Raw genomic sequence first — 23463 nt, 5'->3', positions numbered from 1 at the left:
AAATTAAGAAAAAGAGGCCTTGGTCCCCAGGAACACCTGGGCACCAACATGCCAGCCCTAGCTTCAGGCAGCACTAAAGAGAGAAAAATAAACCTCCGTCTTGGCGAAGTCGCTTTTATTTCTAGTCTGTTAAGAGTAGCCAAACACATTGCCAAATTGATATATGCAAATTTCTTTTTCACATACAACTGGATCATGATAGAAATTGGCTGTGTAACTCATGAGAGAAATGGTATTATGTAACACTTTTTTCATTAACAGAGTATCTTACTGTTCTACAATTTAACTTTTTCCATCAGCAGTGTATCTTAGACATCTTTGATTTAACAGCTATTAATGGCCATTTAGGTTATTTCCAGAAGCACTCTTCAATGAACGTACTTGTATGAATTACCTTTTTCACAGCTACAGGAGAAAATCTGTAAGATGCATTATTAGAACTCCTAGGTCAAAATTTCCATTTTGACAGGATAAATGGCCTTCCTGAAAGGCTATTCCAGTTAATACTTATCTACCAGCACACATACTGTCACCAACAACTAGGAATTATTTAAATGTTTTAATTTACAGCAATATTATAGGGCCTGTGAATTCATAGCAAGATATTTTTCATTTGGTGTTTTCATTTCTGATAAGTAAAAAACAAATATAAGAATCTGAATAATCTGAATTTCAAAGCCTGAGTTTACATTTATGCTTCAGATTAAGTCAATAGCCAAAAAAAAGGGGGGGGGGCTGCGGAGAAGAGAGCAGAAGAGAACTAAATATGATATATTCTTGCCAAGGGAAGGCCAAAAGATGTCACAGTGATCTATTCAACTGAAAGTTTCAGATAAAATTGGTGGGAGAAATGAGGGACCCAAGGCAGGTGGCAGACAAGGACATGGGGGCAGAAGCACCTGGGCTGTAACACTTGGTGCCACTTTCTCTTCGAAGCAGTAACAAAGTTTCAGCAAAATATCATTCCCCTTCACGTTATCTATGCCTAACAATAGATAAAATGATATAGCTGAGATTTAGTTTAAAATAGTCCAAGGAAAAATAAGTAGTGCATAGACAGTTGAAAAGAGATTAGCAAACGCAGATACTCTTGAGACTGAATAAAGGCACAAGGAGAGGTCATATCAACACAAAAAAAAAATTTTTTTTTTTTGTAAATTTGGAAATAATAAAAAGTTTGCAGAGTTAATATTAACTGAAAGCACTTCTGGAATGGCAGAGGAAAGAACTCTAAAAATCCACTCATCCATGCGAACAACAAGAGCACTGACAAAAATTCTCAAAATCAACTTTTTCAGAATCCTGAAAATTAAATAAAAGCTTGCAAAAATTCAAGAGGCATTTATTCAAGACAATGACTGAAGCTCAGCAAGAACGGTGAACTTGGTGATGTTTCAACTTGTCCTAATCCCAACCCTTCTTTCTCTAGCTGAGGTACTAGTAGCGTGGGAAACCCACATCATCACAGCCACAATCGCTATGAAAACCAGCAGCCCAGGAGAGGACAGAACAGGTTTGGAGCTCCCCAAATGCCCCACAGCCAGAGGACTGTCAGATTTTATCTGCCTGGTGCCTCGCTTGATAGCTGCATTCTCAGGTCATCTCCTTAAATAACCTGACTCAGTTCTCTCTACACACAGACCTACAGCCTGGGCATTTACGGGAAACACCGACAAGTGGTGTTTTAACACCACATCTGCCAGAGAAACATTATCACTTGGAGCTCACAAAGGGTGAACTAAAAAGCATAAAAGGAAAAATGGGAGAAGATGTTCATAAGAGGCCTTGATAAGCTCTGAAACATTCCAAGGAATTTACAAGGTCACGCGCATGCAGGGCTGTGTTTTGCTCAGGAAAGAATGGAAAGGGCCTAATTCCTCACGTCTGGTTAATAATCTTGGGTCTCCACACAAACAAGAAGTGAAGACTAAGGCAGCGCTGGAGAAGGCACCGAAGGCATGCCGCCAACGCACACTCAGAGGCCTCAGCAAAGGCCAACAGACTGGCTCAAAGCGCTTTAGGAAATCACTGCTCACCAGCTGAGCACTAATGGTCAGGACTTCACTGCCACACCCACTGACGGATGCAAAATTTACAAAATTAATGCAGGAAACTCACAACACAAAACCCAAAAAAGGCAACAACAAAAAGCCCTGGGAAGGACTTACCCTGATGTGAAGAGTTGCCACAGTATATCACTTAAAATATCTGGTTTTTTCAAAAAATTTTTCAAAAAATGAAAAGCAAACACAACAGTCACTACAACCTATTCTTGAGGAAGGCCAGATGCCGGACCTAACCTTCAAATCCTCCATCCTAAACGGAAATAACACATCAAGAATTTAAGAGAGGGGCTTCCCTGGTGGCCCAGTGGTTAAGACCCAACACTTCTAATGCAGCGGGTGTGGGTTCAATCCCAAGTCAGGGAACTAAGGTCCCACATACCTCAAGGTGCAGCAATTAATCATAATAATGTCGAGAATAGGCAAATCCATAAGGCAGAAAGTAGATTCCTGGTTGCCAGGGGCTGGAAGGAGAGAGGAGTACAAAGTATTGCTAGTGGGTATAAGGTTTCCTTCACAGGTCACGACAACGCTCTGGATTTAGATGGTGGTGAACAATTCCTGACCTTATGAACATACTAAAAATCACTGAACTGTACACTTTACAAGGGTAAATGTTACAGGATATGAATCATATCTCAATACTGGTATTATAAAAAATCAATTTGAAATGTATTGGTATTATAGTCTCCTTTTTAATCCGTAAACACGTTTGAACTTTATTGTTGCATATGGAGTAACAAGCATTAGGTACTTATACCTATGTCTATGTTCGGACACACTTAAGCAATGTCATAATTAAAATAATTTGTCAATGCTTGGATTTTGGTTGGTTATCCTAAAAGTCACACTTCAATTGTGGTCAGTTAACCTCTCATGTAGAAGCCCACAATTCTGAGGCAATTACTAGGTTTTTGTGTTAACTCTATCAGCATTAGGGACTTAAAAATAGCATAACGATGGTTAGAAGTTGGTTTCCAATAGTGAAATTAGTGGTCGGTTGGTCAGAATAGTGAAAGTACAATTGAGCTCTCTCAGGAAATCTGTGGCATGCAAGATGTCTGAATGAGCCATAATATCACAAAGACGGGGCTTCCCAGGTGGCTCCGTGGTAAAGAATCTGCCTGCCAATGCAGGAGACCCAGGAGATCCAGGTTCAGTCCCCGGGAAGATCTCCTGGAGGAGGACATGGCAACCCACTCCAGTATTCTTGCCTGGAGAATCCCATGGACAGAGGAGCCTGGGGGGCTACAGATCATGGGGTCACAAGAGTCAGACATGATTGAGGCAACTGAGCGCTCACACACCCATCCCAAAGATAAGACCATGGCGTGTAAAGGGCACAGCAACTTAGGGAGGCCTGTCGCCTGAACTCTCGGGGGATACACCGCAGGTTCATCTAGTGCAAGCTCCTGCACTAGAGGATTCTAGCTGCCTAACGCCAACTGAAAGGGGAACAGAATCCTGCCTCTACAACAATAGTTGGCAAACTTTTTCTGTAAAGGTCCGCACAGAAGTACTTTAGCCTTTGTGGGCCATCCCGCCTCTATGCAACGATTCATTTCTGCCACTCTAACATGAATGCAGCAATGGATGACACACACCAAATGAGCATGCCTGTGTTTCAATAAAACTTTACTGACAAAACCAAAGACCATGTTTGCCAAGCCTGCCCGAGAACACCGTCTGCACCCTGCCAAGCTGTGGCTGCCATCACTTGTAAGGAGACTGCATCAAGCCCATGCATCAAGCATTGGCTCACTGCTGTACTTCGGGCAAGAAATGTCTGAGCCTGCCTTTCAGGAGAGGCTGGGAGTGAAGCTGGAGAGTGAAGCAGCCAAGCTTCACATCCTTCCAACTTTTTGGCAACTACTGTTACCTACAGGAAGCACCTACCAGCTGTGTCTCACCAAGTTCACAAACTAATGTTAGTCCCTTTGCAGAGGTGCCTCTCTGTTGCTTTAAAGGCCCCATCGGAACTTCCCAGGGGGTCCAGTGGCTAAGTCTCCGTGGTCTCAATGCAGGAGCCCAGGTTTGATCCCTAGTCAGAGAACTGGATCCCACACGCCACAACTAAGAGTCTGCATGCCACAGCTAAAGAAAGATTCTGCCTCCTGCAACTGGAAGATCCCACATGCTGCAACTCAGATGCTGCATAGCAGCCAAGTAAATAAATATTCTTAAAAAATAAATCCCCCTGGAGGAAACATGGCAGCCCACTCCAGTATTCCTGCCTGGAAAACCCATGGACAGAGAAGCATGGCTGGCTGCAGCTCATGAGGGCACAAATTATTAAAGGCCCTATCATTTGGTGTGGACTAGTAGTAAGTATATGAACTTCATGTCAAAAGCCAAGGAATAAAAAAAATTGATGGGCATCAGATACAAAGCACTCATGAAATAAGAGCCAGGCCAGGAGGGCCCCAGGGGGTTCTGGAGACTTGGAAACCAGCCCCAGTCCAGAGCCCAGTTGGCTGCCCTGACATTTCTAAAAAACTAACTTGCAAGCAATTGGAATCAGTCACACTGCTGGAAAAAGGCAAAAAAGTTAATCACCCCAAAGCAATTTTCTGTCATTTTGCAATTATTTTCTTGACTTTCCTAAATTGATTTGAATCCGGTTAACATTAAAGTCGAATCATTGGGAACTCACTGGAAAAGACCCTGACACTGGGAAGACTGAAGGCAGGAGAAGGGGATGACAGAGGAAAGGGGACGACAGAGGACAAGATTGTTGGATGGCATCACCGACTCAGTGGACACGAGTTTGAGAAAACTCCAGGAAACACTGAAGGACAGGGGAGCCTGGTGTGCTGCAGTCCATGGGGTCACAAAGAGCTGGAACAAACATTAAAGTCATTCGGAATTCCCCAAATCCAGCACCTACAGTGCTGGGAACACCCCAGATAAGAAGTAAGGTGGAGGTGCAGACCTCAACATGCCTACTGATAGAGTTATCCAACCAGGGCCAATGTCATATATCCTTATGGCTTAAGACTCTAATATATTAAGCAGAAAAATACCTATTTTCTCATCCACTGCCAGTGGCATCTCTCCTCTCAACCTACCCACTAAGAAATGTCCCTTTGATGATATAATTACCGTCCAAAGCTCCTGCATATACAAGTCTTCAGGGAAGAATGTCTCAAATTTTAGAGATTCTTGGGCATCCCAGGGATTCTCAGGGGGGTAGGGGGGAGAATATGCATGGGGGCCAAGCCATCTGCATTTTTAACCAGGGCCCTTGCTGATGCTGACGCAGGTGATTCTAAGACATCACTTCCAGGTGGTAGCCTAGTTTGTCTCACCTGGAGCCTCCAGCTAACACCACTGACCTTGGAATCTGGTGGTCCGTCCATCTGCTGAAGGAAGAAGTCAACACAACTACAGTTTTGCCACCAATACCATGTAAATCAATAAGCCACACACAAGAGGGGAGAGTTATAACAAAAGAACCAACAATTTAATGTCCCCCAACCCTATCCCGTGCTCCCAGTAAAAAAGCCCAGTAGCCTAATCTTTCTAAATTAGGCCAAGATTCATTCAACTCTATTGTACATGTTATATATCAAGCATTGTGCAAAATACTGGGTACTGTATCAGCGTGGCTCAGACAGACATGGCCCCTGATCCTACCACTGGCCAGAAACAGTACAGAAACCACCATCGGCACTCGGCAAAGCAGGTATGTCTGCAAAACAGATGGAGCTTTGAGGTCAGAAAGAAGAGTACAGAAAGCGCCAAATGGGATATATCTTATTCTTGGGTGTGAGACCTAGAAATAACAGGGATAAAGGAATGCAAATAATGCTCTACCTCAGCCCCACTCGACTCAGTCTGTAAAAGAAATCTGGGAATCACTCCTTGGGCCTTAAAATTAAGAAATTAAAATCACAAAAGGCACAAGCCCAAGAAACTAAAACAAAAAAGACCTATGAGGCCCCACACACCTGGAGGTATCAGTCCTCAGGCCTGACCTCTCACCTCCGCATTCCCAGCACACCCCAGCCCCAAGCAACTCAAGGATGCTTGTGTTCCTGGGTCGCTCTGTGTACATGTGCACATGTATGTGTGTGTAAGAGAAAGAGACAGGCAAGGCAGAAAGCAAATGATCCAGGGAGTGTCTCAAGGCAAACAGCCTGTCAGAAGAAAATCTGCCGTAGTTTAGTGGTTTTAAGAAACCTTGTTCAAGGTGTGTAATGGGGAACCCCTCTGGCCTTCAGCCTCTCGCCTCTTCTCTCCTGATTTCAACCTCACTCCCTGCTTTCCCTTTAGGGGAGATCCTCTCTCTACCCTAGAGCCTACCAAGGGGACTGACCTGCTTCTGCTTGGCCAGCTACCAATCATATAAATGAGTGAGAACCTGAAGGAAAACATGACATCTGGTTTTAGCCCTTAAGGTTTAACAGCGAAAAGAGTAACCTCTCAGGCACAGAGGAGACTGTCAGAGCCTGAGGTCAAGGAGGCACCAGCCGCAAAACGCATTACAAAAGCGAGCTCACCTCCCTCCAGCTAGAGCAGCCCAACTGACTCTTGGCCAGGCCTGGCTTTTTCCTTTACTCAAGAGGAAGTATGGTTGCAACTTGATACAGCTGCCAGGCAAGTCCCGTTAAATAATCAACTGTGGTTTTGAATGAGCAAGCCCTCCATTTCAGCATGTGGCTCCAACACATAAAATCAAGGAGAAGATTTTCCCAAAGGCTGAGAGTTAAGCTACTTACTGACAGCTGGAAGCTTAATTACTACTTTTCTTAGAGCATTAACTCCCACTAGCCAATGACTACACATTCTATTAGCCATGTAGATGAACATGTGTCCAAACCTCCCGAAGAAATGGGCCTGAGTTGAAGAGAATTCAGTAGTAGGATTAAAGAAAAAAGCCACTTAGCCCCATCCCTCTTTTCTGTGTTCTTCCATTGGGATTTCAAGAAATGTGTGTTTGTCAAGGATGCTCAGACCAGGAAAAGACCAAATTCCTAGCGCCCAGAGACCCTCTGAGTGGCTATATAAGTGTTTCCACCCCTTGACCTTTCAGAACCTTCCAGGCCCCTTGGGAACGTCCATCTATGTCCAGCACCTACAATTAACCCCCACCCCCACATCCCTGCTTGTACGAACAGCCGCCCCCCCCGCCCAGCCCGATCCCAGAACGCCCAGCCTCAGAAAGGAAACACAAAAGCAGTTTAATCCTTAATGCTTTCAACTCACCACCACCTTGGTGGCAAACATGTACTTGTCCCGCAGCTGGAAGTCCCTCACTTCCTCCAGGATCACCTCCAGGTTTTCCCGAGACTGGAAGAAGTCTGTGCTTCGGAAAACTGTGGAATAGCCAGAGGGTTCGTGCCGTTCCACGTAGATGGTGTTTGGCTTGTCGTAGGGATCGATTCCCCTGGAAGAAAAAACAAAGTGGCTGTCGTCATCTCCACGTTGAGGCATGGAGGTCCAGCCATGCAGACCATCAGCGAGGACTCGGGGCCACCGTGGTGGCAGCTGCGAGTGTCTGTGGCTCTCTGTGCTGCAAACCCTGCCCTTTGGTGGCTCCTTGGCTCAGGAAAGAGGGGAAGAAACTGCCACTTGTGCACAGTATCTTCTGCTAGGACGGTTGTTCACAAGGCAGCCTGGGTTTTGCTCCAGGCAAGCCTGGGCTGTGCTGGAGTGAAGGGAATGGAAGGAAAAGTGAAAGGCAAGTGTTTCAGAATCAGTGAGCAATGAACTGCTTGCACGAGGCTGTCACCAAGCTTCTGGCCTCAAGCTGTGAACTGCAGAGGAATGAAGGAGCGTTTGTCCCCAGGATGCTATGTCCTCAGTGGAACAGCTCTGGAGGAAACCACAGGAGGAACCTGTGACCCGCCCCCCTACCTTCTAACAGACGCTGCCCTCCCTGTCTGTCCCGTGCCATTGTCACAGATCTGTGCAACCAGCGTTCATCTGATCAGCGCAGGTTCACCTCCCACGAGGCTCCTTCACAAACTCTTTCTCGCACACGCTGATCTTCAGTAATGCAGGGCTCACCCCTCCCTCTGTGCTCCCGCCACACCATCCCCCTCTGCCCGGATGTCCTCTGCACAGACACTGATCTGCACACCTAAATCCTACTTGTCTTCTGAGGCCAAGTGCAAGTCCCCTTCCTCCAGGAAGCCCTCCCTCATGCCCTCTTCCTTCTCCCAAAACTAGCAATGCATCTCTGTAGCACTCAATTCCCAGTCTTTTCTATGAGTTTCAAACAAAGGCAGACACCTAGATTAAGTGGATTTTGGGATCAGACTCCTCACTTTACACACAGTCTCATTTCTCTCCCACTGTATTACATTGCCCACCATAATGTTTCTGTCTGAGCTTCCTAGACAGAGAACATACTCCTTTAAAGGCCAAGTCTTACATTTCTTTTGATCCTACAGAGTTCCTAGCTGCATTGATCTTTGCTGCAAGGATCCATGGACACTATACAGAAGCTCTTCCAAAATGAAAACTGTAGAGTGATCATATCAAACTACGTCGGAAAAGAATCTCTGCACTGGTGTGCCCCCAAAGAAGGCCCCCAAGAGCAGCCTGGGAGGACAGCTAACCTGCCCGAGTTTCCTGACATGCACAAGAAACATGGAAGCCAGGAGGACCTTTCAGCAAGTGGGAAAAACAGTTGAAGAAAACTGGAAGAGAGCTGCACATGAGGATGCAGTGAAGACCCAAGGAGAAGCAGGAGGACTCATTAATGTTAATCATTGCAAACGCCTCTGTACAGTCCTGTAGGCACGAAGGTTCTCGGGATAATGAAGACAATGACAAGAAATTCCTTCAAAGATGCATTGTCAAAAGCAAGTTTCAGGGACTTCCCTGGTGGTCCAGTGACTAACACTCCGTGCTCTCAATGCGGGGGTGGGGGGTGGGGACCCAGGTTCGAGCCCTGATCAGGGAACTAGATCCCACATGCCACAACCAAGAGTTTGCATGCAGCAACTAAAAGATTCTGCATACCGAGGGGAAAAAAAAAAGCAAGTTCCAAGGCAAGAAGCGAATGAAAAGAAAAGAAAGGAGTGAGGAAAAGAGAGAAGAAAACAAAAACAAACAGTCTTTTTTCCCATCGGGGGGCAGGGTGGGTAAGACTTCCCTTTGGCCCTACAATCTGGGGTCTTGGTTGGACACTAGAGAAACCAGCCTGTATCGACGTGAGAAACTAATGCTCATCATAAGATGCTCTGTGTGCACAGTGGGATTGGGGTGGGGGAGGACATGTTCTCTTTTCCACAATTAGAAGTACTGATTAAAGTACTTCCTCTACTCTAGAGGATATGCAAATTACAACACACAGGATATTTTTAAAAAGGCAGAGAGGAAGGGACCTTTATTCAGATATCTTGAGGCAGAGCTCATGCCTACTGTTCTTTCATAACCAAGAGCAGCAGCCAACAGCTAGAGATAGAAAGAGCTGTGACTTTCATACCAATTCTCTTTCGTATTCCACATCTGAACCTCCCATTTCGGAGAGCTGCTCCCCCTACAAATTCTTGTCCTTGGAAATCACTGGCCTCCCACTTTCCAGGCTCACTGACCCGGACTTACTGTTCTCTTTCCCCTCATTTGGAAATTCCAAGCCTTGCTCTGTGTCTGAGCACAGTCATTGGTCTTCGCCTGGCCTCCCTCGCCTCACAGCCCTTCTGGGATGCTGCACGGGGCCATCTCGGGAACCCATCCCCGTGGCTCATCCTCTGTCCTGTCTTGCCAATCTCCAGCTCTGGTTAACATGAATCACTGGTTTTCCCTCGCTGCTGCTGCTCCCAGGCTGCCAAGCCTTGTGAAACAAAGGGTGCCGTTATTCTCTGAGAGGTTAGCTTATGCGCTCACCTATTATGGCGAGTCCTAGGCGAAAATCCCCCCAAACAGCCTGAAATTTCCTGACTCCAGACATGTAATTATCTACAATAAGCCAGGCCAGCCCTTTCCCCTAAGATAACTATCTGCATGTCTAGACAGAGGCAGAAGGTTCAACACAAATTCCCAGATGTGAAGTTTTTCTGTTTAATAATCCTGCTGTTTTGCACTCTTAATACATGATTCTCTAATCTGAAAATAGAACAATTTGTCCCTTTAAAGTTCAAAGAAAGCAAAAAATAGTTTTAATGGTATTCCTTGGATAAAGGCTGTACTTGGATGAGATTGTGATTATAATTTCACTTATTCTACAACCTCTGCCCAAGGAAAATAATGAAAAAGTCAGAAACAGCTGCCTTCTATAACAAGGAAGTCAACTGAAGATACTCAGCTCTAAGGACCCTCTCTGCTCTATCCTTCTTTATTGCCCTTAATTACTAAGGAAGAAATAAGAACTCACTGACATTCCTCTTCACTGACATTCCTCTTCAAAGTGACAACAAAAAGATGCAGATAGGATCCATATCTCATGGGAGACAACATTTAAAGAAGATAAAACTACATGTAAAAGTCAAAAGACAAAGGACAAACTGGGAAATACAAATGAACACATTCATAAAACCTATCTCATATCACAAAGGACCAATCTCAAATATATAAAGAGCTCTTAGAAATCAATAATAAAGAGATGAACAATCCAATAGAAAAAGGGCTAAGGGCATGAACAGACATGTCCCCAAAAAAGAAGTAAAAGCAACCCTTGGAAGGAAAGTTATGACCATCCTAGACAGCATATTCAAAAACAGAGACATTACTTTGCCAACAAAGGTCTGTCTAGTCAAGGCTATGGTTTTTCCAGTAGTCATGTATGGATGTGAGAGTTGGACTGTGAAGAAAGCTGAGCGCCGAAGAACTGATGCTTTTGAACTGTGGTGTTGGAGAAGACTCTTGAGAGTCCCTTGGACTACAAGGAGATCCAACCAGTCCATTCTGAAGGAGATCAGTCCTGGGATTTCTTTGGAAGGAATGATGCTAAAGCTGAAACTCCAGTACTTTGGCCACCTCATGTGATGAGTTGACTCATCGGAAAAGACCCTGATGCTGGGAGGGATTGGGGGCAGGAGGAGAAGGGGACGACAGATGATGAGTTGGCTGGATGGCATCACTGACTCGATGGGCGTGAGTTTGAGTGAACTCTGGGAGATGGTGATGGACAGGGAGGCATGGCGTGCTGCGATTCATGGGGTCGCAAAGAGTTGGACACGACTGAGCAACTAAACTGAACTGAACTGACTTAAAAGATGTTCAAACTCACACATAAAAAGAAAAATGCAGGGACTTGACTGGCAGTCCAGTGGTTAGGATTCTATGCTTCCAATGTAGGGTATGTGGGTTCAATTCCTGATAGTGGATCTAAGATTCCACATGCCACATGGTGTGGCCAAAAGACAAAAAAATTTTAAAAAGAAAGAAAAATGCATATTAAAATTAAACTGACTCTAAAAGACTGACTGGACAAAGGCACAATTCTATGTTGTTGAGAATAAGTGAAACTTTTGACACTTTCTATAGGAAATTTGGCAAAGTTACAATCTCAATGATCCATTCACTGGGGATATACCAGTGCAAACCTGACAAAAGTCCATGCCCTGTTGGGACTTTTATTCTATTGAAGAAAGACAAATAAACAAGCATAATAAGAGTGTATTAAGATGTGATGAGTGCTGTGCAAGAAAAGAACAGATCAGGCTATGGCAGATTGGGAATGAGAGGGGAACAGTTGCAATTTTAATAGGATCCTTAGGAAAGACCCCCATCTAGAATGTTAGTCATTTAAGAAGACCTGAATGAGGTAGAGGAGCAAGTGTATCTTCAGCAAAAGCTTTCCAGGCAGAGGAAACAGCAAGTGCAGAAACTCCGTGGTGGGACTGGAGCTGGCATTTCATCTGAGAGAAACGATAACATGTAGAAGGGTTCGAAGCAGAAGAACATGATCTGACCTGGTTCTTTTTTAATATTTATGTATGTATTTATTTGACGGTGTCAGGTCTCAGCTGTAGCATGCAGGATCCAGGATGCATCATGTAGGATCCTTCTTTGCAGCACATAGACTCTCTAGTTGCAGCATGCAGGCTCCAGAATGTGCGGGCTTAGTTGTCCCATGGCATGTGGGATCTTAGTTTCCCAACCAGGGATGGAACCCACTTCTCCTATGTTGCAACGTGAATTCTTAACCACTGGTCCACCAGGGAAGTCCCCTGATCTGACCTATTTCCTAACAGGATCAACATGGCCATGCTCTGAGAATGTTAGAAGAACAAAAGAAGCAGCAGAAAGACCTGCTGGATGACTAGTGAGTGACAGCAGTGGTTTGGAGTAAAGCAGTAGCTGGGGAGCGGATCTTGCATATGTACTGAAGGCAGAGCCAACAGGCTTTCCTGATGGACTGAACGTGAAGCAGGAAACAACAGAGAATCCGGGACGACTCACAGTTTTTGACCTGAGCACCTAGAAAGTGAAAAGGGGAAATGGAGAAGACCATACGAGTGGAGCTGATTAGGGGCAGCAAGATCAAGACATAACAAGTTTACCAGGTGTGAATGGCTTGACTTTCCCCACAGACCCTCCAAGTCCACTCCTGGGAATCTATTTTACACATTTGTCTGCATATGCACAAATTCAAGACTATAGGGAGCTCCCTATATAGGGTGGTCTACTGGTTAAGACTCCGTGCTTTCACTGCCAAGGGGGCAGGTTCAATTCCTAGTCAGGGAGCTATGATCCCGAAGGCTGCATAGCACAGCCAGAAAAAATCAAAAAACAACAAAACAAACACACAAAAAAACCTTTAAAAAAAAAAGGATTATATACACCATCTCGGTAACAGTAAAATATCAGAAGTGACTAAAACCAAAAAAAACTGTGCTTCTTAAAGGGTAGTCATGTTAATTTCACTTTCTTTCTCAAAAACTGACAAAGGCTCCCCACTGCTTTCAGAATTCAGTCCAAATTCCTTTATCAAGCCCTGCAGATTCTGATACCAACATCCTTTTCTGAACTTCTCCCAATACACTGTCCAAGGATAAGATTCAGAGTTCTCCGCCCAGGCACCACAGTGCCTCATCTCTGCGACGAGCCATCCTGATCCCGTCTGGAATTCCTGTTCCGCATACCTCGGCACAGCCACGCCCCACCTGGTGTGCACATCCTGGATCAACAGTAACCTCCTCTGTGGAGCTGTCTGTGGTCCACCTGGAAGGACCATGACCCACCTGTGGCTTCTTGTGCTATGTCTGTGGGACTTCGTGCTTCTTTCAGGATGTGTGTTAAATGCACAAAATGTCTTTCCTTGTCTCCTAAACTGCAGTCTCCTTAATATCTATCAATTATTCAGCTTCTTACTCCCTAAAGCATCTGGAATGCTTTGTATTCAGCAGACATTCAAAAAATGTTATGAATGAACAAATGAGTTTTAGAGAAAAACCCTGGCTTCTGATATGATGCTCTAAAAATGAAGGTATTTTAGAAATTCTTATACATGCAAGAGCTTCGAGAGTCCCCTGGATTCCCTGATGGACTGGAAAATGCAAAGGCTCTGTCACTCCTCCCACAAGTTACCTTCCTTCCTCACCCCCATGGTGAGCCTATTACACTTGCAGTTCTAATTCTTGGGCCCGGAATGTATATTTCTTGAACCAGACGCTTCACCGTTTTTGGAGAAGGGCAGATTTGCCCTGCATGGAGGAGCGAGAAGCTGAAGCAAAGAAACTATATAATTCCAATTTCTTAGATGGTATGACTTACCAAGAAACAGACTTCACATGTTCCTGAATCATGATCCAAGTCTGGCCAAAGTCATCTGATTTCCATAGCTGCAAAGACCAAAGCGACAAGTGGTCAGGATGCAAGAGGCACAACATATGAGCCCTGAATGGCCTGGCCAGCACACACCATGGAAACCCCACCCTTCACAATATGCCACCTGTGAAGACAGGTAAGATCACCTCAGCCAGCTCGGTTACCCACGTGCCAGCAAGGGTGGGAAGGACAGGATAGATCACCTCTGTGCTCTTTTCCATAGTCACTAAGGTCTCAATGCATTCATATCAGAAGGAAGGAAAAACAAACATGACTTTTCTTCCTTTTACAGATTATCAGAAATTATACTGCCTTGGCCAAAAAGTTCGTTTGGGTTTTTGGTGCCAGCTTACAGAAAAACCTGAGTGAACTTTTTGGCCAATCCTGTATGTTACTTAAGATCCTCAAGTGGTGGTTAAAGCAAAAGGATTAAACCCAGTACTTCTCATCTGAGAAACAGTGTCCTTAAAAACCCATATGGGCCACAGCGATGAGAGCTGAATGGAAAGGACTTTGGCTAGTGCAGAATCAGAGCACCAAAGGGAATCACCTGAATACACAGGGTGTGGCCAGGAGAAACTGACTTGCCGATCTCTGCAAAAGCCCCTCGACTTCCAAAGACAAAAACTGAGGGTTCCTGGGGACCAGGGAGTGAGAAACAGGAGATCGAAAAGAACAATCATCCACCTATACTGGTAAACCAACCCAGCCTGAGCTTAGGTTACTTCCCACGGCAAGTAAAGATAAACAGGTCATGTTTTGGTTAAAACCTGCAAAGAAAAAGAATCGTTCCAAGGTTCCTCTGAGCACAGCCATTTGAAACTCATTGTGAACCCAATCCCACAGGACTGACAGGTTTCACAGAATTATGCCAGATCAATACTCTTGACATGGCAAGTTTCAACCCTGAGACAGAAACTTACCTGGGCTCTCTTCTCATCTCTCACCTTTCCTTCAAACTTGCTTACAGGAGGAAAATGCACACAATTATATTACATGCATATGTGTGTGCTCACACACACACAGGGAGAATATTTAAGTTAATGGTAACATCAAATAAGTGTTTCCCTGGCAGCTCAGTGGTAAACACTCTGCCTGCAATGCAGGAGACGTGGGTTCGATCCCTGATCCAGGAAGAACTGCTGGAGGAGGAAATGGCAACCCACTCCAGTATTATTGTCTGGACAAAGAACCCTGGCAGGCTATAGTCCACGGGGTTGGAAAAGAGTCAGACAAATTCAGCGACTAAACAACATCAACTAAATGATAGGCATGGGCAGTATGCTGAAGGCCGAGGATGGGAAAGGTAGAACAGAAATTCAACAAGAGGTCCCAGCAGAACTGCCATCAGCCTTCTCTACCTAGCTCTCTGATCCAATTCCAGAGCCCCAATCTACCCCCAGGCCTAAGAGACGCACCCGAGCAGTGAGAAGGGCCTGATGTATAACTAATGGGGCCACGGAGGGGTGTCACTCCCTGGCCAGGATGCAGACCAAGAGCGCCAGGGAGATATATTTTTCTGTAGCCGTGGGAAGTGAAATGGTAGCTACACAGGTCACCCAAAGGACAGGCGAACCCCCCGGGCAGAACAGAAACCTCTGGAAGCACCACCTGACCGCGTTCCCGAAGCTCTCTTACCTGCTTGTTGGGGTGAGACCTGTCAAAGCCCAGGAGAAGGTTGGAGGCCTTGCTGTGCAGGAGGAGGTCGGCTGCCCGGAATGGGATGGAGAAGCCTTGGATGGTGTTACAAAAGTCAAACGTGGTCCACAGGTACTGGGCATAAGCATCTGTAAAAATGTACTGCGAGGAAAGGAGAGGGGCTCAGAGCAGGCCTGGCCAGGCCCCTGATGCCCCCTCCTCAACCCAGTGCCCATGCATGGAAGGCCTGGGATGGTGCCCTTGAATGTGGCTTTCTTGCCATCTGCTGCCAATGAAGAGACTCTGGTGCATACCACAGAAGGCTTGGCAAAGGAAGGGTGTGGACAGGCCATGGTGAAGCCAGATGGTTCTCCTGTTTATCCAGGTAATGAAGCTAATCAAGTCTTTCCATCCTTTCTTTCCACTGACTTGGCCTTTCTCACTCTTCGGGGGCGGGGGTTGAGGGGGGGGTGGTGGTCACCAGTCATAGTCAGAGCGTGGCTCTAGGAAAGGGGACAGAGGGTTGCTCTCCAGACTGACTACGTGTGGACCAGCCTGCTCATTCTCTGTGCATACTCCGACAGGCCTTTCCGGGAGGATACCTGACATCACGCCCACCCAGGAAGCTGAGCTTCCCCATCATGCCCCGGTGCCAGGTGCCAGGGCAGCTCTGAGGACTCAGCTGCACTCGGGCCAGCAGACTCACCCTGGGGCCCAGTGGACGGGCAGGGGCCTCAGCTTATTTTGCTCCCACGTGGGTGAGCGACTCTGAACAAGTCTGGCTGGAGAGGGACTGCCGGCCTAAAGAGTTTTCTACCGGGAAAGGACCGAAGCAATTCCACTGAAGAAATGTGCCCTGAATATTCCCCATGGACCAGATGCCAGAGGTACCCCAGAGAAAACAGATGATGCTTCCTCTTAAGCACCTTCCAGCCTGATGTGGGAGACAGCCACATCCACGGCCAACTCCAGTTCAAGGGGAAATGAGAGTAACTGAGAAACCAAGGACAGAGTCCTGAGGCAGCACAGGCCATAGATGAGCTGCGGCTGGGGAACAGGACACAACTCCACGGAAGATTTAGGCCTCATAGTGCAGGCAAGACTCCCACCGGGAAGGAACACGCCGTGGCCAGGGCAGTTTGACTTGGAGAATCAAACAGGAGGGGAAACACAGAGCACTGGCGTGACGACAGTCTTGAGGGCCCGAGGGGAACGCCAGGGAATGAGGCTGGTAGCCCGGAAGGTGGCTGGACCTGCGCGTGCGTGCACACACACACTCACGGCTAGAGGCCGGCCCAGCTCTCAGGAGCACGGCGTGGCTCCAAAGCTGACTGTGAACCAAACCTAGAGCCGAGGGACCCAGCGCCACCACCACCGGCCAGCCAGCCAGGGACGTCCCAGAAATCAACGATGCACGGGAATCAGGCCAAGGACTCGTTCCCTAATGGACCCCACCTGCTCCAGACCCCGCTTCAGCTCAGAACCCATTCAGCACTCAGAACCCCAGCCTGCAGGAACACCCTGCGCTTGTCTGCACATGGCTGCCATAGGTTCCTGCTCCTGTTCCCTCCCGCTTGCTCCCCACATCCAGACTGAAAACTCCCTGGGCATCTGTTTTATGTGTTGTTTCCCCCATAGCATCTAATGTCAAACTCCAGACTCTGGAGAAGCCTAATTAAATCTCACTCTAAAGGGTAATACATGCTGTGAGAGCAGAAACTATCCGCACCACAAGCACAGTGATAAAAAACAATGATGACCCTAAAAGGACCATCATAATTTGGGGTATAAAAGTGTCCCTCCCCCACTAGAAATGACACGGCCCATCTTCCTGCTCTGAAACCGTCTTGGTTACTGGGGGAGGGAATGTTCTCTCAGTTTCAAAAGTTTTCTCCAGAAGCACTCATCAGATGGCTGCTTGCAGTTTCACATCTGAAGGCTTGGAAGTCACACGCCCGGTCACGATGTTCAAGATGACAGCTCCAGTTTGTCAAGGGCACTGGGTCTGTACCAGGAAGTAGGCTGAACGCTTGCACACTTGCCTCCGTTCACCCTCAGAGTGCCCGCAGCACCTCCCGGCCGTAAGAGTGTTATCTCCTCTCTTACTAAGGGGGACACGGATGCTGAGAGCGTCAGCCCCCCAATGTGACTAGGAGGCAGCAGCACACACATCAGCGTCCGGCTGGTTCATCAATCCTCACCACTCTCCTTCCAACAACTAGAGCCTGTTATACAGAGTGAAGGACGTCAGAAAGAGAAAAACAAACATCGTATACTAACACATATGTATGGAATCTAGAAAGATGGTGCCGGTGGACATACGGTCAGGGCAGCAATGGAGACACAGACATAGAGAATGGATTTCTGGACGCAGGTGGGGAACGGAAGGAGAAGGTGAGACGAATGGAGGGAGTGGCATGGAAACGGGTTCGCTACCATATGTGAAACAGACAGCCAACGGGAATTTGCTGCAGGACTCAGGGAGCTCAAACCAAGGCTCTGTACCAACCTAGAGGGGTGGGATGGGGAGGGAGGTGGGAGAAGTTCAAGAGAAAGGGGACATATGTATTCGTGCATGTGTGCTAAGTCGCTTCAGTCGTTTCCGACTCTCCACAACTGTAGCCTGCCAGGCTCCTCTGTCCATGGGATTATTCTCCAGGTAAGAACACTGGAGTGGGTTGCTGTGCCCTCCTCCAGGGGATCTTCCCAACCCAGGGACCAAACCTGCGGCTCCTGCATTACAGGCGGCTTCTTTACCGCTGAGCCACTGGGGAAGCCCAGACATATGTGTGTGTGTGTGTGTATATATATATATATATATATATATACACACACCCATGGTTAATTCACGTTGATGCATGATAGAAACCAACACAATACTGTAAAGCAATTAGCCTTCAATTAAAAATAAATAAATTTTTTTAAAAGGCAGACTTCCCAAATTGAACCCATAGGTCTCAGCCTGGACTGCTAGGCGCAGTGATGTGCCTCCTCTCTTAATCCATTCCTCACACTCCCCTGGAAACCCTCTTGCCTTCTGGATACTGTCTCATCAACGCTGCACACCCCACCCCTGCCCATCTGTCTCTGCTTCTCTCTCACCAGCTCCTCTGTCTTCTTCAGCTTCTTGCCCTTGGGTGACCTCCTTGACTCCTCCATGCTTGGCTAAGACCTTGGTTTATGGTTCATCCTCCCACAAAGCTTCCGCCACTGCCTCCAAGAGCATGCTTTCCGAGACCCTCAAATCCCCACCTCCACCCTGACATCTCCCGGAAGAGTCTATTTCAGGTCCTTCTTGTACCTTCTCAGCACCTCCATCTGGATGTGCCAAATACTCGACTCTGTCCAAAACCAAATTCTTTGCCGCCTTCCCCCAAAACCCACTTCTCCCTCCACACATGCCAAGTCCTGCCCACGTGACACCTTGCGCAGTCCCAGCACTCATGTGGGGCCTCTTTCCCACTGCCTTCCTCTGGGCCTCCCTCTCAATCAGTCGCCCCCCTCTTATGTTTTCCTCTAAAATGTTTTTCACCATGAGTGCCTTCCTTTCTCTTCCCAGGGCTCCTAGTGTGGCCTGCGGCCCTACTGGACACTCCAAGGAAACTGGGGGTCAGCACGGGGTTTTATTCATCCTCCTGGCTTCCAGGACCATCAGGGAGTGAGACCCTTAGAGGGTGATCCTCGGTTTGGTCGGATGACTGGGCAACTTCACGCCTAGGCTAGCCATGGGCTCCCCTGCTGACCCTTCTCTACTCTTGCCCGTCCAGGCCATCCTGCAGCTGTCAGCAGACACATGTTCCTAAGAGACAGTATTCACAGTAACTCCCCACCTCAGACCACTCCACGGCTCCCTCCAGACCTGCAGGCAGAAGGCAAGCTGCTCCCTCTTCAGATGGGGCCCCAATGACATCACGAAGCCATTCAGTGCAAACTCTCCCCTCCCCACCTGCAGGGAAACCACATTTGGCATCCTGAAGCCTCTGCCCATGCCCTTCTCCCCAAGAGCTCCCACCAGCCCTGCTCCAGCTACAGAAATTGTGCCCATCTCTGAGGCTCCAGGCCTAATCCCGAGCACCCGCGAAGCCTTCACATCTCTGGTCCCACCTCACTCGATCCCCAGCTCTAGTGACCAGCAGCTTCCATTCTGCCCTTAAGCACGTGTGCCTCCTACCCGAAGTAACCTTATCATGTGTCCACAGAACATCGCACTCTGCTTTCAGTCCTGGGACTGCCTGGCTGTCAGGTCTGCTCAGGTGACCCCATGGATTGGCCAGCAGAGCTGACCTACTAGGTAAGTGCTTCCTGAACTGGGCAACTTCAGGAGCATTCTCACCTCCTAGTCTGTCTGCAAGCACCTAATGTTCCAGAGGTGCTTCATCCTTTAGCTTAAAGCTACGTTTCCTCCTAAAATACAAAGACCTCCAGAAAGAAAACAAAAGACAGCACAGAATTCATCTCCGTGTCAGCATAAGTGACTCTCTCTGGTTCTGAGTGGAGAAACCAAGAGCACAGTCAGAGGAGGCAGTGAAGAGACATACTCCCAGGAGGTGGGAACCAAGAGAAAGAGAGGGCATGGTTCACCCTCTCCCCCAGGACCACCCTCTGGATAAAGACAGGACCCGCTCCCACATCAGTGGAGGCTGAGAAACCCGACTGCACGTCCAGAGACCTTAAAAGAGCCCAGACACGTCTGGACACTGCTGACTGGTCTCGGGTTCCTCAAGAAGCTGGTGGAACTGCAGGGTGGTCAGAGCCACACGCTGGTCCAGGCGTCAGCACACGGGACCAGGAAGAAGGAAGTGGGACGGCGGGCCGGTTTGAAAATAGACCCAAACTCTCACATGACCCCACAGCCGCTCCATTTGCCTAAAGCAACACCATCTTTCCCCTTCCGCAGGCCACGCGCCCCCCCAACCAGACTTTCGTGTTCCCTTTCGTGACATCTTGACCTTTCCTAGCAGCTGTTAACAGTCATTTCAACCAGTTTCAATTGCCCTCTGTGGCAGCCATGGTGAAAACATTTGTGCACAGGTGACTTGCCAGGACCCAGCACTTTTCAGGGTTGGGGGGTGGGGTAAGCAAAGCATTTAGACCTGGGTGATGTTTCTCAGGAAGGGGCAGGTCTGGAGGGGGCAATCTGCCTTCCAAGGCACAAAGGCAAAAGTAAGTGAAGTCATCCGCACAGTTAGAATCACTTCCTACCTGAGAGGTCTGAGGAGGGCTAACAGCCTCCTCTGGGCAATCAGGCACCCCAGGCCTAACCTCACTGAGCCTGCTCTGGGCCACAGGTCCAACCACCAACAAGTCCTCCAAGGAGGCAGCCCTCCGCACCAACTCCGAACCATCCCCGGCTCAGCGCCAGGAAGCAGCCCTGCCCTTCAGGGGACAGCTCTGAGGTCACGGGCCCACTGCTTGCACCTCACCCACGGCCCCTGGAGCTCCTGCACTGCAACCATCCCCCAGTCCTCCTCCCGTCTCGCCCCTAGGCCCTGGGCCCTGCCCTGCTGCTTCTGCTCCAAAGGCCCCAGATCCTCTTCCTGCACTAACCCCAACACCCTACCCCGCGAGCCCACAATCTTTCCTGTCTTCTGACTCTTCCAATGGGCGGACTTAGCAGGTTGCTCACCACAACCTGAGACAAGCAGGAAGGGAGACAAGCCTGCTCACAGACAGCTGTGCCCTGCGGTTGAGGTGATGAGGGCACAAGATGGGGCTGAAAACAGAGACTCTACGGGGACAACCAGGCAGCTTCAAGGCCACAACTTCAGCAAGAGTTAATTCTGGGACACAGCTTCCCTGGTGGCTCAGATGGTAAAGAGTCTGCCTGCAATGTGGGAGACCTGGGTTCGATCCCTGGGTCAGGAAGATCCCCTTGAGAAGGAAATGGCAACCCACTCCAGTCTTCTTGCCTGGAGAGTTTCATGGACAGAGGAGCCTGGTGGGCTACAGTCCATGGGGTCACAAGGAGTCGAACACGATTGAGCGACTAATACACACTAACACTTCCCTGGTGGTTCAGTGGTAAAGAATCCGCCTGCCAATGTAGGAGACACAGGTTCAATCCCTGGTCCAGGAAGATCCCCTGGAGAAGGAAATGGCAACCCACCCCTGGGAAATCCTATGGACCGAGGAGCCTGGTAGGCTACAGTCCATGGGATCACAAAGAGACACGACTTAGTGACTAAACAAAAACAACTTTGGGACAATGTGTAGTAATAATAGTAATAACAATACTAGATACATACAACCTCTCAAAGGAATTATCCCAAGGGTTGTATGATTCTTGAGAGGTGGGGCCAAGGGTTGTATGATTCTTGAGAGGTGGGGGGCACACAGATGGATCCACGGGAGATGCAGCCAGGGAAGAGAGCTGGACTCTGGGGCAGGGCTCCTCAACCACTCAAGGTACTGGGAATACTGGGAATCCGCAACCCCCGGCCTGCCTGGCCCCAGTGCAGTAGGGGCAGGGCACAGACAGCCAACTCCCTTCAACACCTTTCTGCGCTTTTCCCCATAGAGAGGAAAACTGCTCTGTCACCCTGGAGTCAGGTTAGAGGGGCATCTGTCCTAACTGCCCCTCAACTTTGAGATCATCATGCAGGGAGCTTCCCTGGGTGGCTAAGATGGTAAAGAATCTGCCTGCAATGCAAGAATCAGCAGGCAAGGCTGATATCAACTAGAGGGTACCAGTAATAACTATTCAAGTTGTTTTTAAAAAAAAAAAAAAACAACTGCTATGACTTCCTTGGAGGTCCAGTGGTTAAGACTCCATACTTCCAGTGCAGGAGTTGTGGGTTTGATCCCTGGTCAGGGAGTTAAGATCCCACATGCCCCGTAGCCAAGAAACCAAAACAGAAAACAGAAGCAATATTACAACCAAATTCAACAAAGACTTTTAAAATGATCCACATCAAAAAAATCTTTAAAAAAAAATTGCTTCCTGCTATACAGCAGATATTAACACAACACTGTAAATCAACTATACTTCAATTTTTTAAATAAAATAATTAAATTAAAATAAAAACACAATTGCCTCTTGCTGTACAGTTGAGATTGGCACAACAAACACTATAAATCGACTAAAACTCAATTTAAAAAAGAAATTAAATAAACAAAAACACAATTGCTTCTGTTAATAAACAGCCCATTTAAACCCATGAGAGGCCCCGTCTAAAGTCCCAATGGCTGGCCCCTTCCCCAGGATCTGCCCACAATCCAGCAACTGAAAGGTTAATGCCTGGCTCAGCAGGGTGGCCTTCAGGACCCAGCTCCCTTCAGATCCAGTCTGTTCTGATTGGTCAGTGCCCTTCCAGTGGCTAAATATTTTGAATACAGCCCTTGCTCACAAACCACAGGCAACCTGAGAAGCCAGTGCTGGGAGGGAAGAGGGTCGGGGGAGGGGGGCAGGGGACCTGGTCAGAGGACCCTGTGGATTTCTCACTCTCTTTCCTTCCTGGATGAGCAAAGAGCAGCAGCTACCCACTCCTGCACTTTTGCTGCTAAGGGGCTAGTTTTTCAGCATCCTTTGAAGCAGCCATCCATCCTATCCTGGGAATGAGTGGGGGATCACTACAGTGGGAAAGAAAGCAGCCACAGACAAGTCTGCGAGCTAAAGCTACCTAACCAGAAGGCTGCCTGACTCCTGCACACACACCCCGCTTCCTTCCTGGGGCCCAAAGCAATCTCAAGTCAAGGCTTCCTCCAAACCAAATTGCCCGGCTACCCCTGTAGGACCACAGCCCCGGGCCAGCCAGCTGGGAGAACAAATCAGGAGCGCCAGCAGTATCAGCTGCCCTGGTTTTCCTTTCTAGACCCAGTATAGGTTGGAGGGAAGGCAGTGCACATACACACACACACGTGTGTACACACACTAGTGATGCCCATAAAACCAAGACTTTGGCAGCCGCCCTGGAAGACCTAGATTAGACCTCAGTGCCAGTCCCAGTGGATCCGGGCTTTTGCCACCTATGAGTCAGGCAATTTATTTGGCAGCTGGCAGATTTTCTGTGCTTTAACCTGCCTTTGTTTGTCTAGAAAT

The 23463-nt window shown here is 47.9% G+C and overlaps 1 protein-coding gene across 2 annotated transcripts in view; it reads right to left on the bottom strand.

The window, feature by feature from the left end:
• SORL1 (sortilin related receptor 1) overlaps nt 1-23463 on the bottom strand; it is a 169617-nt gene that overhangs the window by 119963 nt on the left and 26191 nt on the right. For both annotated transcript variants that reach the window (NM_001192757.2, XM_059874783.1), the window contains exons 4-6: nt 15426-15587; nt 13734-13801; nt 7272-7452 (exon numbers count right to left, since the gene is read on the bottom strand). In NM_001192757.2, the coding sequence (NP_001179686.2) occupies nt 7272-7452; nt 13734-13801; nt 15426-15587 (411 nt within the window). The remainder of the gene's footprint in view (nt 1-7271; nt 7453-13733; nt 13802-15425; nt 15588-23463) is intronic.

Source organism: Bos taurus, chromosome 15 (assembly GCF_002263795.3).
Source record: "Bos taurus isolate L1 Dominette 01449 registration number 42190680 breed Hereford chromosome 15, ARS-UCD2.0, whole genome shotgun sequence".
NCBI lineage: Eukaryota > Metazoa > Chordata > Mammalia > Artiodactyla > Bovidae > Bos > Bos taurus.
This window is presented reverse-complemented; position numbering and strand designations above follow the sequence as displayed.